At 50.1% G+C, this 19,516-nt stretch overlaps 1 protein-coding gene across 1 annotated transcript in view; it reads left to right on the top strand.

Moving 5' to 3' along the window:
- ITGA9 (integrin subunit alpha 9) overlaps nucleotides 1-19,516 on the top strand; it is a 296,559-nt gene that overhangs the window by 45,403 nt on the left and 231,640 nt on the right. Inside the window, exons 5-9 of the mRNA XM_054595411.1 lie at nucleotides 2,857-2,924; nucleotides 7,518-7,647; nucleotides 10,189-10,274; nucleotides 12,149-12,217; nucleotides 16,843-16,980. Of these exons, the coding sequence (XP_054451386.1) occupies nucleotides 2,857-2,924; nucleotides 7,518-7,647; nucleotides 10,189-10,274; nucleotides 12,149-12,217; nucleotides 16,843-16,980 (491 nt within the window). The remainder of the gene's footprint in view (nucleotides 1-2,856; nucleotides 2,925-7,517; nucleotides 7,648-10,188; nucleotides 10,275-12,148; nucleotides 12,218-16,842; nucleotides 16,981-19,516) is intronic.

The following is a 19,516-nucleotide window of genomic DNA, read 5'->3' as shown; positions in this document are numbered from 1 at the left end:
GGTTGGAGAGTGTTCAGGTGCTTAGTGGCAGGAGGAACGTGGCTGGGCCTCTTACATTTCCCCCTGGGCCTTGGGTCCTTGTGTTCTTACACAGAATAGCATGCACACATGCTTTTTCTCAGCACACACAGGTTCCTGGCCCAGGGCTGGTGTCGGGGGCACTGAGGCGCATGAACTCATCTTTGTGTTAAGTAAACCGTGAGGTGAACACATTTTATGATGGGGGAGAGGGTTTCAGGTACCTCTACCTGCCAGGCCGCCTTGACAGAAAAGCAGAAGAGGGGTCTGGTAGGCTGTGTAATCCAGGGGGTGGATCCTGTTCTAAGGAAAGGGATTAATCACAGAGTCCCAGAGGATTCTGGGAGGTCAGAACATTGCCTGTCCTCTAATTGAGAGTCAGGAGTCCCACGTGGTTTGATTCCTTGTTTTAGAGCATCCTGGAAAGGCAGTTATAGACTCTGGGGTTTCAGAAACTTCACACCCAGGGGGATGGTGTCTGCTTTCTGTGTGACCCTGGTCATTGGACCTCTGATGAGGCTGGTCCCCAGTTGGGGAGCTGGGAGCTGGTCGCTAATGGTGTTTCGTTGGTGCCTCAGTGCTGGCTGAGGCAGGGATGATGGTAAAAGGGCTCCACTTTGCTGGCCTATCACCTGAGGCCAGGGGTGGGGTACTCCCTGCTCCCAGCATGGCTGTGGCCACCTCAGAAACCCTGGTTTCTGCTCCTGGCATCGAGTTTCGGGGTGAGGTGGAAAGACTGTGTGAAGTTTTCTAACCTACGTTTTTTAGTGTCCGTCACACAAGAGACCTTGAGACATGTTTCTCCTTTAAAACATGAAAGTTTCCCACATAATTCCCATTCCTGTCAAATTTACGATGCTCAACTGGTGCGCCCTACCATATAATTTGTTTATCTTGGGGGCGTCTGAATCTCCTTTCTGCGTTTCATTTGTCTTTGGGAGTTAGAGTTGGGTGTTTAGCCCCTAGAGTTGGCAGGTGTATATGCTTCATCCTGACCTTCCAGATTTAATGTAACAAACCGTTCAGGTTGGGACGTTTTGATCCTTGTTGCCATTGCACTATGTGGGTGAAGGGATTATTATTCATTTTTATTGTGTCTTGCCATCCTAGTTGGAGGCAGGATCCGCCGGTGACTGTGCACGGGCCTGCTGCCAGCCCTGCTGCGAGGCAGAGCAGAGAACGAGTGAGGTCCGTTCGTCCTGGCGGCTTTCCGGCGGGCGCGTTCTCCCTGAGACTGCCGGCCAGGCCGGGAGGGGCTGCTCTAGCCCTCCGCGGGAAGAGGAGGAACTCGCTTGACATTCCGTTGTAATTTAGCAGCCTGCTAATGGCCACTTACTGGAAAATGTTACCAGGCTCTGCGGTTAGTGTTGTTAGAAACTGAATTACTCTGGAGGTCTCCGGGGGGCCCGTCCCCCCTTCTCCTCCAGCCTCTGCTGGGAGCTGCCGGAAGTGCCACTGTGTTGCAATCACAGCTTCATTGTTCCTTTGTATTATTATTTTTTGTTTCAAATTTAAGGGTATTGTGTAGTTAAGTATAAAAGTGTCAAAATTAAGGATATTGCTTTTAGGGTATTATAGACTTGTCAGGTGCCCAAGGGGTTGACAGGAAGGGGGGCTGTCCCTGGGATATGTTGCTGGGTAGCCCCAGCCCGAAGGTGCCTAGGGGCAGCTGTTAGCCAGTGTCCAGCAATGTCAGTTTCATGTGTAATTAACCTGACTCACCTGAGCCGCATCTCTCTCCATCTGCCTGTCTTTGCACAAGCAATGATTTCAGGTGGCTGGTCACTCTCTCCCTGGCTGTTGTGTAATCATCCACTTTGCAAAACCTTGACTAGGCCACAGAGATGAAAGAATGTGGACTTTTGAGCTGGGCGAGCTTGGGGTAGAATTTGGGCTTTGCCATTTACTACCTGCGTGACCTTGGACAGTTCACTTAACCACTCCGAGCTTCAGGACTTTTACCGTTAACAGGTAAATGGCGGTAGGAGCTCCCAGGGATGAGGGACACGTGCTATGGTGTGAGTCGATGCATCTAACACAGTACTGGGAACACGCTAAACACTTCTCCTTGAGAACTTAAAATTAAAACACTGTGCCACAACACACTGCCCTCTTCTCAGGGCGGAGTGTTGGGAACTGAAAGAGTGGTGGAGGAAAGAACTTACCTTTTTTCTTTCTTTCTTTTTTTTTTTTTTTTGACCTGGAGAGACCCTCCCCTTTTTCTTGTGTGGGACAGGAAGACGAATGTGGCAGGATATAGTGTCACCTGCGCCATCGGTGGTGGTGTGGCCATGGGCTGGGGGAGGTGCATGGAGCTCCCTCTTCCTGCAGCCCGCAGCTCTCCTGGCCCACACAAGGCCAGGTTTCTGGTTGGATGCTCCTGTGGAAAGCACATTGATTGCCTCCAGCTGTATGGGGTGTCTTTTTGGAGGCTTGGTGACTTCCAGGGGTCTCTGCACTGGGAGGGCCATACCGTTCCATTTCCAGGCCACGTTTTCAGCTCCACCTTCCTACTGGGGCTCTCTGTCCTTTCTAAAGTAAATGAAATAATTGTCACCCGCCTCCCGCTTCATGACCATGGCGGCTGCTCCTCTTCCCCACGTGCGTGGACATTGCACTTGGCAGTCCCACTACCTGATGGCACCAGGGTCTGGGTTTTTGGGGACTGGTGGATCCCTGAGTCTTTCCTCCTGTGCCCCAGTCTGGACGGTGTCCTGAGGCCCCGCCTGCGGCCACAGCACTCAGGGAAGCGGCCAGCGAGCCTGGCCTCCCGACACACGGCGGCACACACTGACTGGGCTGTGGTTTTCTCTCTCCTCCCCCCCACCCCCCCTCCAGAGTATAAGAAGAAGTACGGAGAAGAACACGGCTCCTGCCAGGCTGGGATAGCAGGCTTCTTCACTGAGGTGGGTGTTGTTCCCAGCCCAAGAACGTGACATGTGCACCTGTATTGTCCTCTAGCACTTTTATAGATGAAAACAATTTATATCTTCCATGCCTCTTGGATTTATTTTTGCAGAAACCGTGTGGTAGAAATGAACTCACTCCATTGTTTTCCTAGACGTACAGTTGATTGTCCTGATACTGCGAACTGCACAGGGTTTCCTGTCCCCACTGACTTGAAAATCCATCCTGCCACGGGCCCAGGTTGCTCTCTTCTTCCATCTCAGCAAGTGTGTAGATTGTGTAACTTCTATGTCTGTTCCTCCTCCAGTAAGGTCTCGTGATGTGTGATTCTGCCCAACAGGTGGCAGGGACCCACTGCAAGTTCACGAGTGGGTGACAACGCAGGGGTAGGCGGTGTTGTAAGAGGCTGTGTGGGCTGGGTGTGCCCAGGTGTTTGGAAGTGGGGGCCAGGTAGGGGGCTGTGATGGGGTCCAGCCTCAAAGCAACAACAGTGCAGGTTAGGGAGACACTTGAGGGGTGAAGATGATGTGGGGCGCTAGAGAAGAGGGAGGCAGCGTCAGGGGGCAGAGGGTGGTGGGGAGAGGAAGGAGACTTCGAGCCAGGGTCCTGCCACGTGGCAGTGCTGGCACAAAGGGGGCCACCCCGGGAGACTCACTGGGACAGGGAAGCTGAGGGCTCTGCTTTGGACACGTGCTGTATCAGGTGAAGAAATGGGACACTCATGGATGTTTTTAGAGGATACTTAGACAGAGGGACCAGAACCCAGGCTGAGTGAGAAACTTAGATTTGACCAATGCTAGTAACCCTCTGAGGGGACTCAGTGTGCTTAGCGTGGAGGCAGAGGCGGGGCCAGGGAGAGGAAGAGTAGGCTCGTCGCAGAAATGAGGACTCATCAGAGATGCCAATGAAGAGCTAAGGGAGGGGAAGAGTCCTGGGGGCGGGGTGGAGGGGTTTCACTGTGGTCTCATCAGCTGGAAAGTCAGGGAAGGGGAGAGCGTTGGAGCTGGGAGGAAGAAGGGCTTGGGAAGGGCAGGGGAGTAGAGGGGAAACCCAGGTGGCCATGCAAGCTCCAGGTGACTGGAGGAACCAGAGGACCTGTTAAAGCTGCAGGCTCTGGGATCCCGAGCCAGAAGGAAGCACTGTGTGAACAGCAGGGGGGCCTCCGTGCACGAGGGTGGGGCAGGGGTGGCAGCGCCCGGGAGGCGCGTGGTCCTTTGACCCAGTCACACTGTCTCCTGCCCGCTCTGGGCCTTGGCCTCAGCTTCAGTTCCCAGGCTGCTGGCCTCTCTGAGCAGGAGGTCTTTGAACTCACTGCCTCCCTCGTTTCTGGAACTTCAGCTGTTGGAGGCCGAGCAGGAAATGTGGTCGAAGGGGTCAAACAGCACTGCTCCCCGCCTCTGCCCTCCTGCTGACCTCCTCCCTTGCCATGAGCTGGGCCATCCCTGCACAGGGCAGGCAGCTGCCTCCCCCGCTGGACGTGCTTCTGCAGCCTCCTGGACACGGCCCTGTTGTCCTGACATACTCTAGCAGGGGCGGCCAACCTTCTGGTGTCTCTGGGCCACACTGGAAGAAGAGTTGTCCTGTGCCACACATTACATACATTGCGACACATAATCACAAAAAAATCTCAATGTTTTAAGTAAGTTTACAATTTTGTGTTGGACCACATTCATAGCCTGTGGGCCGCAGGAGTCTAACCCAAAGTGCCTGCTTGATCTGGAGGTCAGTGAGCAGGGGTTATCAAAGCTGTTTGAGTTATGGATACCTTAGGAGTTTTAGCTGGTCACTGAAGATAAGGGGGGATTTCTTGGGAACTTCATTTATTTTTGTAGCCTAGGGTAACAGAGGTGATAGATACTTCTAAGCAGCCATAAAAGACACGGACCGACCCTGTGAACATCGGAGCCCCCGTGGAAGCATGGGGACAGACTTCCATTGTAGGTCCCCAGCATTCTTCTGCCCTCCAGCTCCTGCCACCTTGCAGGGTGTGCACGAAAGCCCGAGGCTTCTCTCAGCACCCCCGCATCCCCCTGCACCTTGGGAGGTCCTGCTAATAAAGGCCCACGCTGTTTATTGACAGTATTCCACGCATTGCTGCAGTTGGTGCTGGCCATTGGCTCATGGAGAAGCTTGCATTTCTGTGTCTGACATTAGCGCTGGCTGTTCCCAGGTGCTGAGGAGCTAAGTATTGGTAAAATTTTCTGGCAGTTGTGGACAGTGCCAAAAGGTATAGGCATCACCCACACCGAATGGAAATACCCAAATGTGAGGGACTTCCAGGGAGATGCTGCTTTCCTGCCTCCTCCCCGCTCCCTCTGCCCCGCCCCATGATCTCAGGCTTGGCCTCAGTTTGTGTAGTTTGAGTCAAAGGTAGATGGGGCATGAGCAGGGGAGGAAAAAAGAGAGAGCCGTTGGTTTTGAAGGTTTTAGAGGAAAGGGATTACCTTGTCTTATTCTCCCTGTAATGTTTCGGAGAAGACAGGCAGGGATGTGTTAAACATGCATTTCTCAACTTTTATCCTGGATTAATCTAAATCCAAAAGCAACGCATCCACCACCTGGTGTGGTAACGCTCAAAGCTGTGGCTCCGAAGAGCGGCAGGTGGAGAAAGCCCAGCACTGTGAACACGACGGGCCCTGCGGATGTTGTTTGTTATGTTCTTTTGCACCCTTTGTACTTGGACACTGATTACGGATTCCTTTCAGAGGTCAAGGCCAAGGAAAGTCCCTTCTGATGAACTGATCATTTGTCTTTCTCATACCGCTTCTAGAACTAGCACAGTTTCTTTCACAGACCACTTGAGTATAAGGGGAAGGAGCGAATGAATGAATGCCCAGCCCTTGTTTTCCCAGTGAAGAGTCCTGGTACAGAAAGTGATACATTTTTATAAAACAGTGGGACATCTCAGAGTATCCAGCGTATCATCAACAGCTTCCTTCAGGGTGGATAGGATCTCAAAACCTTTAAAAGGAGTGTTCATGGTCCACACTCTCCCGAATTATTATCAAGAGCACACCATCTGAGCAGAAACCTGGCGGCGTTCTTCCATCTGCACTCACTCCCTACTCTTCGCCCAGGTACTTTCCCAGACGGACCTCAGACACATGGCAGCCAAGGCTTAACTGCCCTGATGTCCTGCCGCTCTCCTGCCCGCACACTAGCTGTGCTCTCTAATTTTCTCTTTAGATGTTTCTGGCTTTTTTTCAGACGACATTTGCTCCCTGGGAATTCAGTGTGGCTTCCTGAATTGTCACCAGAAACTCAGAATCTTTGCGGCAGGATCTGGCCTCCAGGGACTTGTCAGAAACCGGCAGCTTCTGGCCGTGGTGAGAGGCCCGGCCTGTAGAGAAGGGGCAGCCAGGAAGGATCTTTCTGAAACATGGCTGTGTCGGGACTCTGAAGTCCAAGGGAGATAACGAGAGGCCACCTACACGGTGGCCTCGCTTCCACGAGCCCAGATGGCCTGCCCTGTTGGCACATTTGCACTGCTGAGGGATTTCCTCCTGCAATTGTCTTTATTCTAACCCTTTTCAATAGAATTTTTCTAAGATACTTTGTACATTTCCATGTTGGCATACCTTGGGCCTTTTTAACTCAAGAGCCCTTTGCGACTCTCAGTGCCATGAGTTTGTCTACAGTATTTTTACTGCTACAGAATTCTGTTGAATGGATGTACCATGACATAGAATCCCTACGGTGAGGTGTCTTGGCCATTTCCAACTTCTGTTCCACAGTCAGGCATCTCCTTGTGGGTAAGATCGTGCAGGTATCTGGGCTGCCCTCCTTAGCGAACTGGATCACTCTGAACCCTAGAATCAGCATCAGCAGGTCCTTAGATGACTTTGTAGTGCCCACATGCTCTCAGGCTTGTTGAGGATGCAGGCCCATGTGCCCCTCATCGAAATGCTGAAGGCAGCTGTGTCTTTGTGTTCCAGGGTCTGTTTTCAATAATAGAGCTGTCTCTGGTCTCGTCCCAATCTATGCCTTCCCTGAGGGGGCCTCTGTGCTGTCTTGATGTTCTTCTGAGCTTGCAGTGGGCCATAGTGGCCAGAAGACCCAGCTTTAGAACTGTTTCTAAGGAGAGAGTCCTGAGCAAGGACTGGAGTGTTAGTGTGTGCGTTCTGCAGAGCTGATTTTGCTCCTGGTTTTCCTCGTGCGCTGTCACGGGCAGGTGGGGTTGCTGGAGGCTGGGCCGGAGGCCGGGCTGGGTAAAGTGGTGGTGCCTTTGCATGATCATCGATTCCTGGAATTCTGCGATTTAGGACAATGCCAAGTCTTTGCCATTTCTTTGATCCTGGTGGGAAAGCGAGAAAGCCTCATCTGTGGATAGCATAGGGACCTGGTTTGTGACTCCTCAACTTGCCCAGTTACCTTGGTCTTTGTTCCTAATAACCCCATTTGTCTAAGAGACTCCATAATGCCAGGGAATCTGGTGACCTGTTGAATATTTTGTGTATTGGTCGGCTGGAGAGTCCTTGGTGAGGTATCTTTAACTTATCTACGAGTTCCTTGCTGTGATGGCGGCTCTCCTCTCCCTGCCCACTTCCCTCTCCAGCTTCTTTCCTGATCACTGTTGGGTTTCTCTTCGGCAGGAGCTGGTGGTGATGGGCGCGCCGGGGTCATTTTATTGGGCCGGGACCGTCAAAGTGCTGAACCTTACGGACAACACCTACTTCAAACTGAATGACGACGTGATCATGAACAGGCGGTACACCTACCTGGGTGAGTAGCTCAGGGAGGTGACAGGTAAGAGGGGGAGTGGGAGCGATGGCCATGAGGTTTTTGAATTAGGACTTTACCGTCAGGGGAAGGAATTTGTTGGCTTTTCACATTTATTTTGATGAGCTACTGTTTTAGCCAGAGTACCTTAGCACCAAGTCCCCCACATGGAGGGAACTGAATTAAAACTGGGATTTAATTAAAGCTGACCCTGGAACCTCCAGGGAAGCAAACGTTTTACTTTCTTATGTTAGCAGTTCCTTAGGGTCAGATGATCAGATACAAAAGGAAGACAACAGAACCCTGGCTTTCCCTGGCGTTCCTTCGGGGCAGGTCTCTGCTTCCTGGTCACCAAAGTGGTGGCGAATAGAAATAATAAGAACCAGATATAATCATGATGGATGACAGCCTAATGCTGGAGCTTAATTAAAGGCTCAGAAAAATTTCTCCTCTTTTCCCATTTAAGTTAGCAGCCAGCAGGCAAGCATGGTGCTGGGGCAGGGCCGTGCCCGTTTAGAAACAGGGATGGCCTGCCTTTGCTTGTGCACATGAACATTTTCCATGGCTCTTCTTTAATCCATGGCCTAAATGCTATAATTCTGGACCGAAAATGAAACTGCACTTACACAGGCCCAGTGATGAGAACACAATGCTCTTTCACACACACTGCATGTAACTTGAATCTGGGGGAGTCCCTGGCCTCTTTTCATAGAGATCCATTTGTGAGGTGGCAGGAGGGAATTGTAGATTTACTTGCCTTTCCCCCCTTCACTGCTAGTTTTTGCCCACTGAATAGACCGTAATACCTTTACTCGGAGTCTTTGGGGTGGTCGCTGCCCTGCGTGCCTAACTCCTCAGTATTGTCATTTATTGAGCACTTACTGTATGCCAGGCTCTGCATAGTATTCCTTTTCATTCCTGAAACAACCTTGTAAGATAGCTGTTATGATCACCCACGTTGCATAGATGAAGACACTGAAGCACAGAGAAGTTATGGAACTTGCCAAGGTCACATGGCTCTTAAATAGCAAAGTGGGGGCTTTAAATCCGTGGTTTCCAAGCCCAGAGTGGAAACTCTGAGCTCCCTGTGCGTGCTGCGGAGGCACCACCGACCCCCACCGGGCAGGGAGCACCTTGGTAGGGAGGGTGGGCATTTGTCTCATGTTCGGGACTCAGTGCAGTGCCTGGTGCACCACAGGGACTCACCACATGTTTATTAGATCAGAAAATGAAAAGAAGGCAGAGGAGAGCCTGGGCGGTGGCCTTAGGGTCTAGGCTTAAGGCTGGTGACCTCCCTCTACATACAGAACAGGGGCCCTTATCTGCCGCAGACTGTGCAAGGCTCACTGGAGGCTTTGATAGCACTCATAGTACTCTGGGTAACGTGAGCCTCCAGTCTGAGCGAAATCAGCCCAGGGTGAATAAGAACCGATCCCACTATGGCGTCATCGTGAAACCCAAACAACTTATGATCACAGCATTGGGGCTTGAGGGTGAAGACAAGATTTGGGGAATGTATGGCGACCTGCCTGCGAGGCGCTCAGAAGGGAAAAGAAACATTTAGACTAAGCTCAGGCAACTTTTTCTCTTCTTTCTAGATTCCTTTTGTAGCCAGATACTTTACCTGCCCACCGCCCCTGCCTTCCTTCCCAGTTAGCTTCTTTCTGCCATCTCTCAGAAGGGAGTGTGGCATCATGGTTAGCTGTAGGGGCTTGGGAGACGCACAGAATGGATTTGAATCTTTCCGTGTGACCTTGGGAACGTTGCTTAATCACGTTTAGTCCCCATTCCCCCATCTCTAAAATGAAAGTCTTCCTGGTAGAATTGCTACATTAAAAGAGATGATGATATCCAAAGACATGTACGAGATGTTCATAATAGCCCCAAACTGGAAGCAACTCAAGTGCCTAGCAATAGGAGGGGAAAAAAGATACTATGATACAGTCATGCAATGGTGCATTAATCAACAATAAAAAGAAACTACTGCACTCAACGTGGATGGATGTCACAGTTACACTGAGTGAAGTTCTAGATCAGGCCAACATAATATATGGTGAAAGAAATCTGAATAGTGGCCACCTGTGAGGGGTATTGACTGGGAAGGGGCAAGAGGGACCCTCCTGGGCTGTGGTTCTGTGGTTCTGTGGTTCTGTGCAGTCTGCATGGGCATGGTTATGTGCCTGTGTGTGCCAATTCATTAAGTTCTGCACTTCAAATGTGTGTACTGTATGAAAATTCAAAATGTATCAAAGTTCAAAATGCCGCAAAAGGAAAAAGAAAACAGACAGGGAATCTTTAGCCTAGCACCTCTTCCAGAGGAGACACTCAGAGGCCACTCTTTCTCGCTCTGGGGTCCTGGTGAACACGTCTTTGTGTGAGATGCGCCATTCCAGCCTGAGAAGACTGAGAGCTGCCATTGCTCCAAGACCAGCTGGAGAGTAACGATCTAGTTAAGGGGTACTTGAGAAATGTTTTCCTCTGGTAGACCTTCTTCCCCGTCACTCTTTCTCAACCCTGTCCTCGGTTTCTGCCCGGTCGTTACAGGCTATGCAGTGACCGCTGGCCACTTCTCTCACCCGTCCAGCACCGATGTGGTCGGAGGCGCCCCGCAGGATGAAGGCATTGGAAAGGTGGGTAGGGAAGTCCGTGGAACAGCAGTGGGCCAGACAGAAGGGCTTCTGCTCTCCCAAACCTTTCCAAGTTTGATTTTGACCTAATGGAGCCAGGTCTAGTCCCAGATAGCTTTGGAGCGTATTTATTTTATCTTTGGGCCTAGATTCTTATATTTATTTTCCTGTTGTTTTAGAACCAAGACTGGTTCAGCCCAGAAGCTGGACTAGAACCGCGTGGGTCACTTTCCCTAAATTATCCCCCCTGAGTATTGAAAAGACCGCACGGATCTAGGGCTGTCTGAGTCCTTTTGGGAATCTCGGCCTCTGTTGGCACCTGACATGTGGACAACTGTGCGTGTTGGTTCTTCAGCACCCGGATACTGCAACTCCAGACTGAGTAGGCTGGGTAGGTCCAGATGAGTCAGGAATCTGCATTTTTAATAGACCGCGTAGGTTCTCTGATAGGAAAGACTGAGCAGAGGAACGATCTTTGGATCTGAGCTCAGGGGGTAGACCTAAGAGAGTCTAGTCCTATCTCCGGGGGCTCAGAGAAGAAGGGTCTGGATGCCGGAGGGGCCAAGATGGGCCGAGACCACTGCTCACTGGAGCCTCCAGCCAGGATGTCAGCATGGTCAGCTGACGAAGCTGGACCGTGATGTGTGTGTGAGGGTCATTCCCCTGGACCCTCTGAGGCAGCAGTCAGGAGCCACCACTCCTGTTTCTGGAGCGTGTGCCTCCCTTCCCCCAACCCTTATGCTATGGAGAAAGGTTCTTTGAAAATGAAACCAGATAAAAAAAGACCTAGGATGCATAACAGGGGAGGCATGTAGATGAACTCTGATGACTCCAAGGAAGATACGGGTCTTTGAGTCACATGAATTCCTCTCCATGGTGGAGGGAAGAAGTGCCCAGAGCTGTCCTCGCATTGGTAATGTCTTCCAGGGACGGAACTGTGGGAGCCCAGGTACCTCTGTAGCAGTGACTAAAATGTTTACCTCATAGTTCACAGCGATGCTGTTGCCTCGGCGCTGCTTTTGGTCGGACCCCATGAGAGGCGCTGGGGTAACTGGTCACAGCTGGTAAAATTGATGACTGTTCCATATTTCCAGGGATGGGGACCTGATTCCCAAGGGCCCCAGAAAGGACCTCTGGCCTTCAAGATTTTGATGGTTATTCATTCCTGTTATCTGAACATGAAAGCATTCACAAGATTCTTTACCCTGTGGGAGGGTCCTCTGCCCTGGTTCTCATGAGACATTCTCTTCCCATAAGATGTAACTTGAAAAAGAACTTCCACAGACATGTCATTTAGGAAGTTCTACACCAATTCTCATCTTGACAGTGGAGATTTATGGTATAAACACACACACTAAAGGCTCTGGAAAGTCCCACAGTGAAGGGATTTACTTAAATGTTTAACTCTGGCATTTGCCAACTAAACTCAAATTTACCCAAGCAGACCTCATGGCTCTCATGTTCTTTGGTGTCACTTTGGGAAATTGCTTTGTCTAGAATACCTCCCTCCCCCGTCTTGACATAGCTGCTCAAGCTCTCACTAATAGGGATGCAGGAAATGGTTCAAGGAAGAAAACACTTCTAAGTGGTGAATCATTTACTAGTAATCTGGAAGCTCCTTGGGCCTTACTGTGTGTGACTTCCACCTGTGACGTGGCTTAGGAGCAGTGGAAGGCATTTCTGCTTTGGGGTCAAAGGACACTTTCTTTGCAGAGCTGATGAAATGAGAGCCATGCTGACTTCATGGTTCTCAGCCAGCAGAAGCCCACCTGTCCTGTGTGTGGTCAAGCGTTTCAACAGGACTCCCAGGAGGATGCTGAGAAATAACTTTGGTCATTGTCTCCATCTTAACTAGATTTTTTTTTTTCATTCCATAGGTTTATATTTTTAGAGCTGACCGAAGATCAGGGACTCTAATTAAGATTTTTCAGGCATCAGGTAAAAAGGTGAGATTCTTGGTATAAGTGTCTTTTTGTGGTTTGAGAGATGTCGTCATGTAGGAATTAGATTTTACTCATTGGAACATTGGTTTAAAAGCCTTTACCTTCTCAGCATTGCCTGTAGCCTGATTCATGGGATCCACACTTGTTGTTGGAGGCATGAAGCAAGACGGTCAAGTTCAGCCTAGTTTTTTTTTTTCTTTTCTCCAAACGTCATCTGTATTTCAGACACTGTCCTCAGAATTATCGCCTGCTCTGTTTGTCGCGGCCCCTTTGTCTTCCTCCATCTGTCTGTCTGTCTGTCTTTGTCTCCTACATACACACCTGCGCCTCCAGAGAGGCCAACACTGTTGCGTACAGGGAGCAAGCAGATCTGATCACTTTCCAAGAAGGCATGCGGACAAAGGGTCCTCACTCCCCCTGCGTCACCAACGCAGCGCTGCCCCTTCCTCCTCGCATCCTGAGCCCTCTGCCTGCATTGCCATGGGAACAGTTGTCACACAACCGAAGAAAGCCACCTGTTTCCCTTTAGAACCTTGAACTAGAAATAGCTTAGGAGGGCTGCCCTCAAATCAGTCTTGGGCGAAGTTTATTTGCCTGTGTTGTCTTCTGGTCCTCATCCCATCCCTAATCCAAATTCCTGCAAATGTCTTTTATCCTCACCCGTGGGCATTTTTTTCATTGCTTTTAGAGAAAGAGGAAGGGAGAGAGGGAAACATGGATGTGAGAGGGAACCATCCATTGGTGGCCTCCTGTATGTACCCAGACTAGGCATGGAACCTGCAATCTTTGGTAACGGGATGATGTTCTACCCAAGCCACACTGGCCAGGACTCCTGCAAATTTTTAATCCTAATTTCTAGTAATGCCGCACCATAATCTTAAAGTAAGCCAGTTGGAGATTCTTTCCATTAGTGTGGCTCAGATCAGCAGGATTGCTGAGCGTGACTGGCTGGGAGGCGGGGTGGGTCGCTTGGAGGCTGGCCTCAGTTTGAGGCCCCCAGCGAGCGCTGGGAAGAAGCACAGGACCCGAGGCTGGGGAGGGAGATGCGAGGAGACTGTCAGGTGGTGATTTCCCTCCCACTGCCCACAGAAAAGGAGGGAAAAGGTGGTTTCCTTTTTGGGCGGCCATGGGCCCCAGTCCTGGTCTCGTTTCTCTGTGAGTCAGACCTGCTGGATGAGCCTGATGCCATTACGGGCTGTTCTGATGGGGAGTCCTATTCCGAGTGCCTGAAATCCCACTCTTTTTGTGCGGTCTTCACACCCTTAGTGCATGGACTCAGGATATAATTGTCATCATTTTTTTTTTCAACAAAAAATGCAGCTCCGCACTCAGTTTTCTGAAAGTTTTCTCTGAGAACAGCTCTGCATTCCCCTGAGAACTTGGCTGCCTGTTATGTTAACATTTCCAAACCCCAAAGCAGCAACACTGGAAAATGACTGTGAGCGATTCTGCAAAGGGTTTCTGAGCATCCCCAAATTTAGAAAGAAAGAACTCTATGCCATTAGTGATAAAGAGTCCCCCCAAAACAATTAAGGTGTGAATGCTGCTAAGCCCCATATTTTAGATGGGTGAATCTGCCTACTGTGGAAAACCAGTACCCACTCTGTGCCCCTTCAAATGTACCTGGGCTTGAATGCATAAAATTAAACGCTTCCCCACCCATGACCCAGATTGGGGTACAATTGTCATATGACACACTGGAAGTTGAGGGTGAACAGCACGATGATTTGATAACTGGTTAAGCATATATTGTGAAATGATTACCACAGTAAGGTTAGTTAACACCCGTCACCTCACATAGCTGCTTTTTTTTTGAAAGATCTCTTTAAATAACACACGTCACCCTATTTTCAGAATATTTTCAGAGTATTTTCATGTTCAGTGGTATCTGTGCTTCCCACCTGCTTCCTCCACCGCCTGTCCCCGCCCCCCCCCCCCCCCAACTCTCCGCTGTCTATGCTAAAGACAGACGCGATGCCTGTCAGCCTGCTATAGTGAACAATCTGCAGCCGTGCCTTCTGCCTGTCTCAGAAACCTCTTGGTGTGGGCGACAATGCCCATGGCCAGCCATCCCTGACTGGGTCATGGTCAGGTTTTGGGGAGTAGATTTGAGAGCAGGTGAAGTGAGAGGTAAACATTTGAGGACACACTTATCCAAACTTCCTGGGGGCTTGATGACATCAAGTTCCAGGAGACTCGCTGGCATGTCTGCTTGAATACCCTGTGACCACAGGACGAGTCCCGGCTTCGCCTCCCAGCCCCATGGCCTCGCTGCGTCTCCTTTTCTTTAGGGCTCCTCTTGCCCTCGCCTCACACCGTTCTACACGTGCCCCTTCATCGGCCACTGACTCTAGCCCTCTTGCTGCACCGTCTTCTAGCTTTACCCCTGTTCCTATCATTCCGGGGAAATAGACTGCTCCTCGCTTTGGGCTTACCCTGCTTTTTGTGAAAGACAGGAGACATTCTTGTCTCTCTGACTTCTCCATTATGTCATAGAGAAAGGACATGACCCCAGGTTCTCCAAGGGAGGTGTTAGCTTTCCCCCCGTGTCTGGTTGGCCTCACACCCACAGAGGAGAGTCTGACTCAGTAAACTACTGGTTCACTTCTGCTTTTGTGTGGCCAGAACTTGAGCAGGTAGTCCTGTCTCCTGGCTTCACCACAGGAAAAAACAAGCCGCCCTCCCCAGTTCTGGTCCTTATAGGTTGACATCCTTCATATAGAGTACACATAAGCCATCCTCAATACGTGTGCAGTTCAGATGTTAGCAGAGACTCATGCCCCTGCATTTCCAGGCTGATGGGGGATCTCTGACCAAGGAACGCTCACCCTACAGCATGCCATTACCACATTGAAGTTTTAGGAAATTAACTGAGTATGTGATGCATTAGTGTGTTGAAACATAGATAGGAACCTTCATGCATAGGGATTTCTGATTTAACACTGATGCAGGCGCCAAGTTAAATAGTCCATTAGAATAAAACAGATAATTCTCTGGGGCTCAGACGGCAGCTTTGGGGCCCTGCCTGGGTCTTAGTCCTTTTACTAAAGTCCCGATAGAAAGATTGGCAAGGCCACTGAGTCAGTGACTGGCAGCTGGTTTCTATGTCCCTTACCTCTTGTTACTCCAAACCTCCTTTCTCGGAAATTGGGGGTTGGGAGAGGCTGTGGGCTGAGTGCATGTGGCCTTGGCATGTGACCAGGAAAGGGCTTCTGAGCCCCCTTGTCCCCAGGCTACTGCTGGAAATGGTCTGCAGTGCCCCCTACCTGTGCCCCCTCCTCAGGGTTAGCTGCCAACAAACTCCACAGTGACAGAAAATGCTCCTTCACTTCCACACAACTGGAGCCCTTTTATTTGAAAACATTTATTTTAAAAGGATTGCTTTTTAAAAAAAATCAGAAGTTATAAACTGGCAGCCTTCAGAAAGAAAACAGCCTACAATAATTTTTGTTTGTTCTGTGCAGTATGTTTGTTTCTTAAAAAATATGAATTAACTGCTGTCATTTAAAAATAGGCTCTTCATAAAATATTTGGGTTTTGGCTTCTCTTGAAAAATGGGAAGGTCAGCCTTCCCTTGGTCAGCCTTTCTTATGGCAGCTGTTGACTCTGGATGCCAGTTTGCTGCAGTCTCCACCATTCCCTATTGTCTCTTAGACATCAAAGACAATTGTCACTTGCCACCTGTAAGCACACTTGCATTGCTGTTTGCGTTCCACTTGTTATATCTCCTGCCTGGGTACCATTCGCATTTGGGTTTAAGACCCCTGATTTAAAATAGTAGGTACTGGATTAGGCTACGAGTGAAGAAGAACCAGTATAACCTGGCTGTGTTCCCTCATCCATCAAATAGTCTGTGAATCCTCGCTTTTTCTGTCACTTCAGCTCACGTGTTCCTGACCAGTCTTCCGCTGTGCACAGACTGGGAGAGGGTAACCTCTTTCCCCAGGTCACATTTATTTGCATGCCTGCCTTGTGTTGTGAGATTTTATATTTGATCCTATTTGCTTGGCCTTGTCAAATGTCTGAATTACAAGGTACTTTTATTATGGTTGTAACCTGTGTTTACAATCTCATGTTTGTATCTTTGTTTTTTTTATTTTTCTTTTTAAAAAGATTTTATTTATTTTTAGAGAGGGGGGAAGGGAGGGAGAAAGAGAGGGAGAGAAACATCAGTGTGTGGTTGCTTCTCGCACACCCCCAGCTGGGGACCCGGCCTGTAATCCAGGCGTGTGCCCTGACTGGGAATCGAACCTGAGACCCTTTGATTTGCAGGCCGGTACTCAATCCACTGAGCCACACCAGCCAGGGCTCATGTTTGTATCTTTAAAAATAATGCCTCATTATCTTGGGATCGGTCCCTTTGTCGTCCCCTTGCGAGGGCTCCAGGATGGGACTCTGGTCCAGTTAGCTTGGTCTCAGGGTGACTGGGGGCTCCGCATCGCTTTGGGCAGGCGCAGGGGCATTGGGCGTTTCCCCTTTGTCTCGGCATTGTGGCTCCCGGGGCAGCACCCCCAGCCTGTGGGGGCCGGGGGACAAGGGTTTCTAAAGCCAGGAGGCAGGGGGAGAACGAGGGCTGCCGGTGTGAGGGCAGACACTGAACGCTTTGTTGCAACTCGACTTGGTTGCAGATGGGCTCTTACTTCGGCTCCTCCTTATGCGCAGTTGACCTGAACGCGGATGGCCTCTCTGACCTGCTGGTGGGGGCCCCCATGTTTTCTGAGATCAGGGATGAGGGGCAGGTCACCGTCTACATCAACAGAGGAAATGTGAGTACAGTGCTGGGCAACATGTGGACAGGGTGGGGGTGGGGAGGGCCATTTGTCCAGCGAGTAGTGACTGAGCACCTTTTTGGGTCATGCACTGGGCCCCATTCCCCAGACGAGGTTAGAAGATGTGCTTCCTACCTTCAAAAAGCTCAGTGTAATCGAAATTCTCATTTACTCATGGAAAGTTATAGAGACACTGTTATACTGCCAACATACAGGGGTTAAGAAAAATCTTAACGGGCTGTGCTTTGAGTGTTTACCATGTACCAGGAGCTGTTCCTCCCACTTTCTGTGAAAGATTTGTGCACATGGTGTCAGCGATTCCCATTTTTTCAGGTGAAAAATACTGAGGGCCAGAGAGGTTAAGAAACCCGCTCCAAATCACACAGCTAAGAAGTGGCAGGGCTGGGATTTGAACCCAGGCAAGCTGGTTTCAAAGCGTCATCTCAAGATTATACTGCCTTCCTAGGCGTATATATGCAGCTGCCCGGGGAAGCAGAGAAGGCTTCTCAGAGGACGCAGTGGCTGGAAGGAACCTTGAAGAAGGAGTAGCAGTTAGGCAGGCAGGCAGGCAGGCAGGAGTGGGCTGGGAGCTGGGCGGGTGGGTATGGTGTGAGGCAGCAGGGCCACATAGCTTGGCATGGGGGTCGGGGGCTGTAATCCCTGTGTCCCTTATTCTGCAGAATCAAAGGGATGTGATGGGGTCAGAAAGATGCCTCTGTCCCCCTTCAGCCGAGTGGAGGGTGGGCGGGAGAAGGAACCCGGGGCTGGGGGGAGGCAGGAGACCAGTGAGAAAGCAGAATCTTTTCAGGATCTGGAAGTAAGAGTGTTCAGCCAGAAGGAAATGGTTAAATGAATAAATTCTGGTACCACCAGCCTTTGAGCTAACATGAGAAAATGCTTATGCGATAATCAGTGAAAAGCAGGATTAAAAACTGCATATACAAACAACCTTTAAAAATACACAAAGGCCATAGAGAATGACAATAACAGATCTCTCTGGGTGGTGGTCTTGGGTAGATTTGTAGTTTTATCTTTATCCAAACAGCAAAGATGTAATGCTTTCATCTTTAAAATCGGTAAAAGTGTACTTTGCAGCAGCGGCCAAGATGCTAGTTACCCCAGTTGGGAAGGGGCAGTGGTGTTTTACCATAACCAGGGGGCAGATGCCAGACAGAAGGGCAGCCATTGGAGGAGGGGCCGGGCACGCTGGGGCCTTGGGCCTTCTTGGGTGTCTGCAAACTCTTTCGCAAGGTGGATCTAAACCTTGGGAGGAAGATGCTTCCTGGCACCTACCTGTTGCAGTGACTCCGGTCACCTGCATCCCTCCTGACATTACAGGAAGTGGGACAGGGAGTACATGGGGGAAAAAAATGAGGTGATCACTATCAAGATGAAAACAGCAAGCATGCGTTCAGCAGCCAGCAGCCCCTCAGCTTGCAGGAGACTGAGACATTTGCGTGGGTGTTAACTTGTGTGAGGCCATCAGGCGACCAGACCACAGCCCGACGATGTGTCTAAGTCAGGGTGTGGACGCTTGGAGCCGGCAGATTCCCCAGATCTTCTGAGGGAATGTTTCGCCCACACATCTCACCCACCACAACCAGTGTTTCTTAATGCCCCGTGCTTACGCTAAGTACCAGGGTATTCTTATTCCTACTGAACCTCTAGCTATTTGATTAATGATTACAAAGCAGGGTGGAGGAGTGGGAACAGTGATGAGTTTGGAGCTGGGGGGACCTGCAGTGGAGTCTTGGTTTTGCCACTTACTAGCCTGGGTGACCTGGGCACATGGGTTAAAATGGGTGGCTGGGTTTCCTCGTCTGGAAAGCGAGGAGAGTCATCCAGTTTTCCTTACAGGGTCGTGTGGTTAAAGCGAGGAGATAGGGAGACAGTGCCTGGTACATACACAGAATCAGCCACTGGTGCTTCCTTCTCCTCCCCGCTAAATGAATAGGAAGAAATCAACACATATTTGTGTCCAGGGGTGGGGGATCTCATTGGCTGAAGAAATCATCACATTTTTGTTTCCAAGTTGCAAAATGTTTGTGTTTACAGTGCAAAAGAAGACTTGGTCATGACAAAAGCTAGGCGCTCCGTGGGATGGCTCCGGGCGTATGGCGGATCTAGGGTCTAAACCTATGGTGGGGATGGTTCCGACACCCTTATGCCACAAAATACCAGATTGCATTTTGATACTCTGATACTCACATGTCAGTGATTTGGGGATAGAGTAGGTATCCTCAGATGGCTTTTATTGCAACTCTCACCATTGACTTCCTCCCTCTGTTGGTTGGTGTTTGCTCAGGAAATCTGACCCGCACATGATAATGGGGCACAGTTGTGTGCGCCCCACCCCCACCCCAAGAACTGCGGGAGGGGGGCGGGAGGCGGGAGGGCGGGGATGTTCTGAGCCATGACTCTCTCTGTGTAATCACTACTGCAGATGCCTTGCAAAACAGCCTTACAAACTTGTACTGAAAAGCAGGAGAGAAAAATACAGGTTGCATCCCTGTTTACAACAACTTTGGGGCAA

The sequence above is a fragment of the Pteronotus mesoamericanus genome, unplaced genomic scaffold (assembly GCF_021234165.1).
Source record: "Pteronotus mesoamericanus isolate MK-2021 breed Mesoamerican mustached bat unplaced genomic scaffold, CSHL_Meso_final scaffold_54, whole genome shotgun sequence".
NCBI lineage: Eukaryota > Metazoa > Chordata > Mammalia > Chiroptera > Mormoopidae > Pteronotus > Pteronotus mesoamericanus.
The sequence above is the reverse complement of the archived record's forward strand: the minus strand, read 5'-3'. Positions and strand labels throughout refer to the sequence as shown.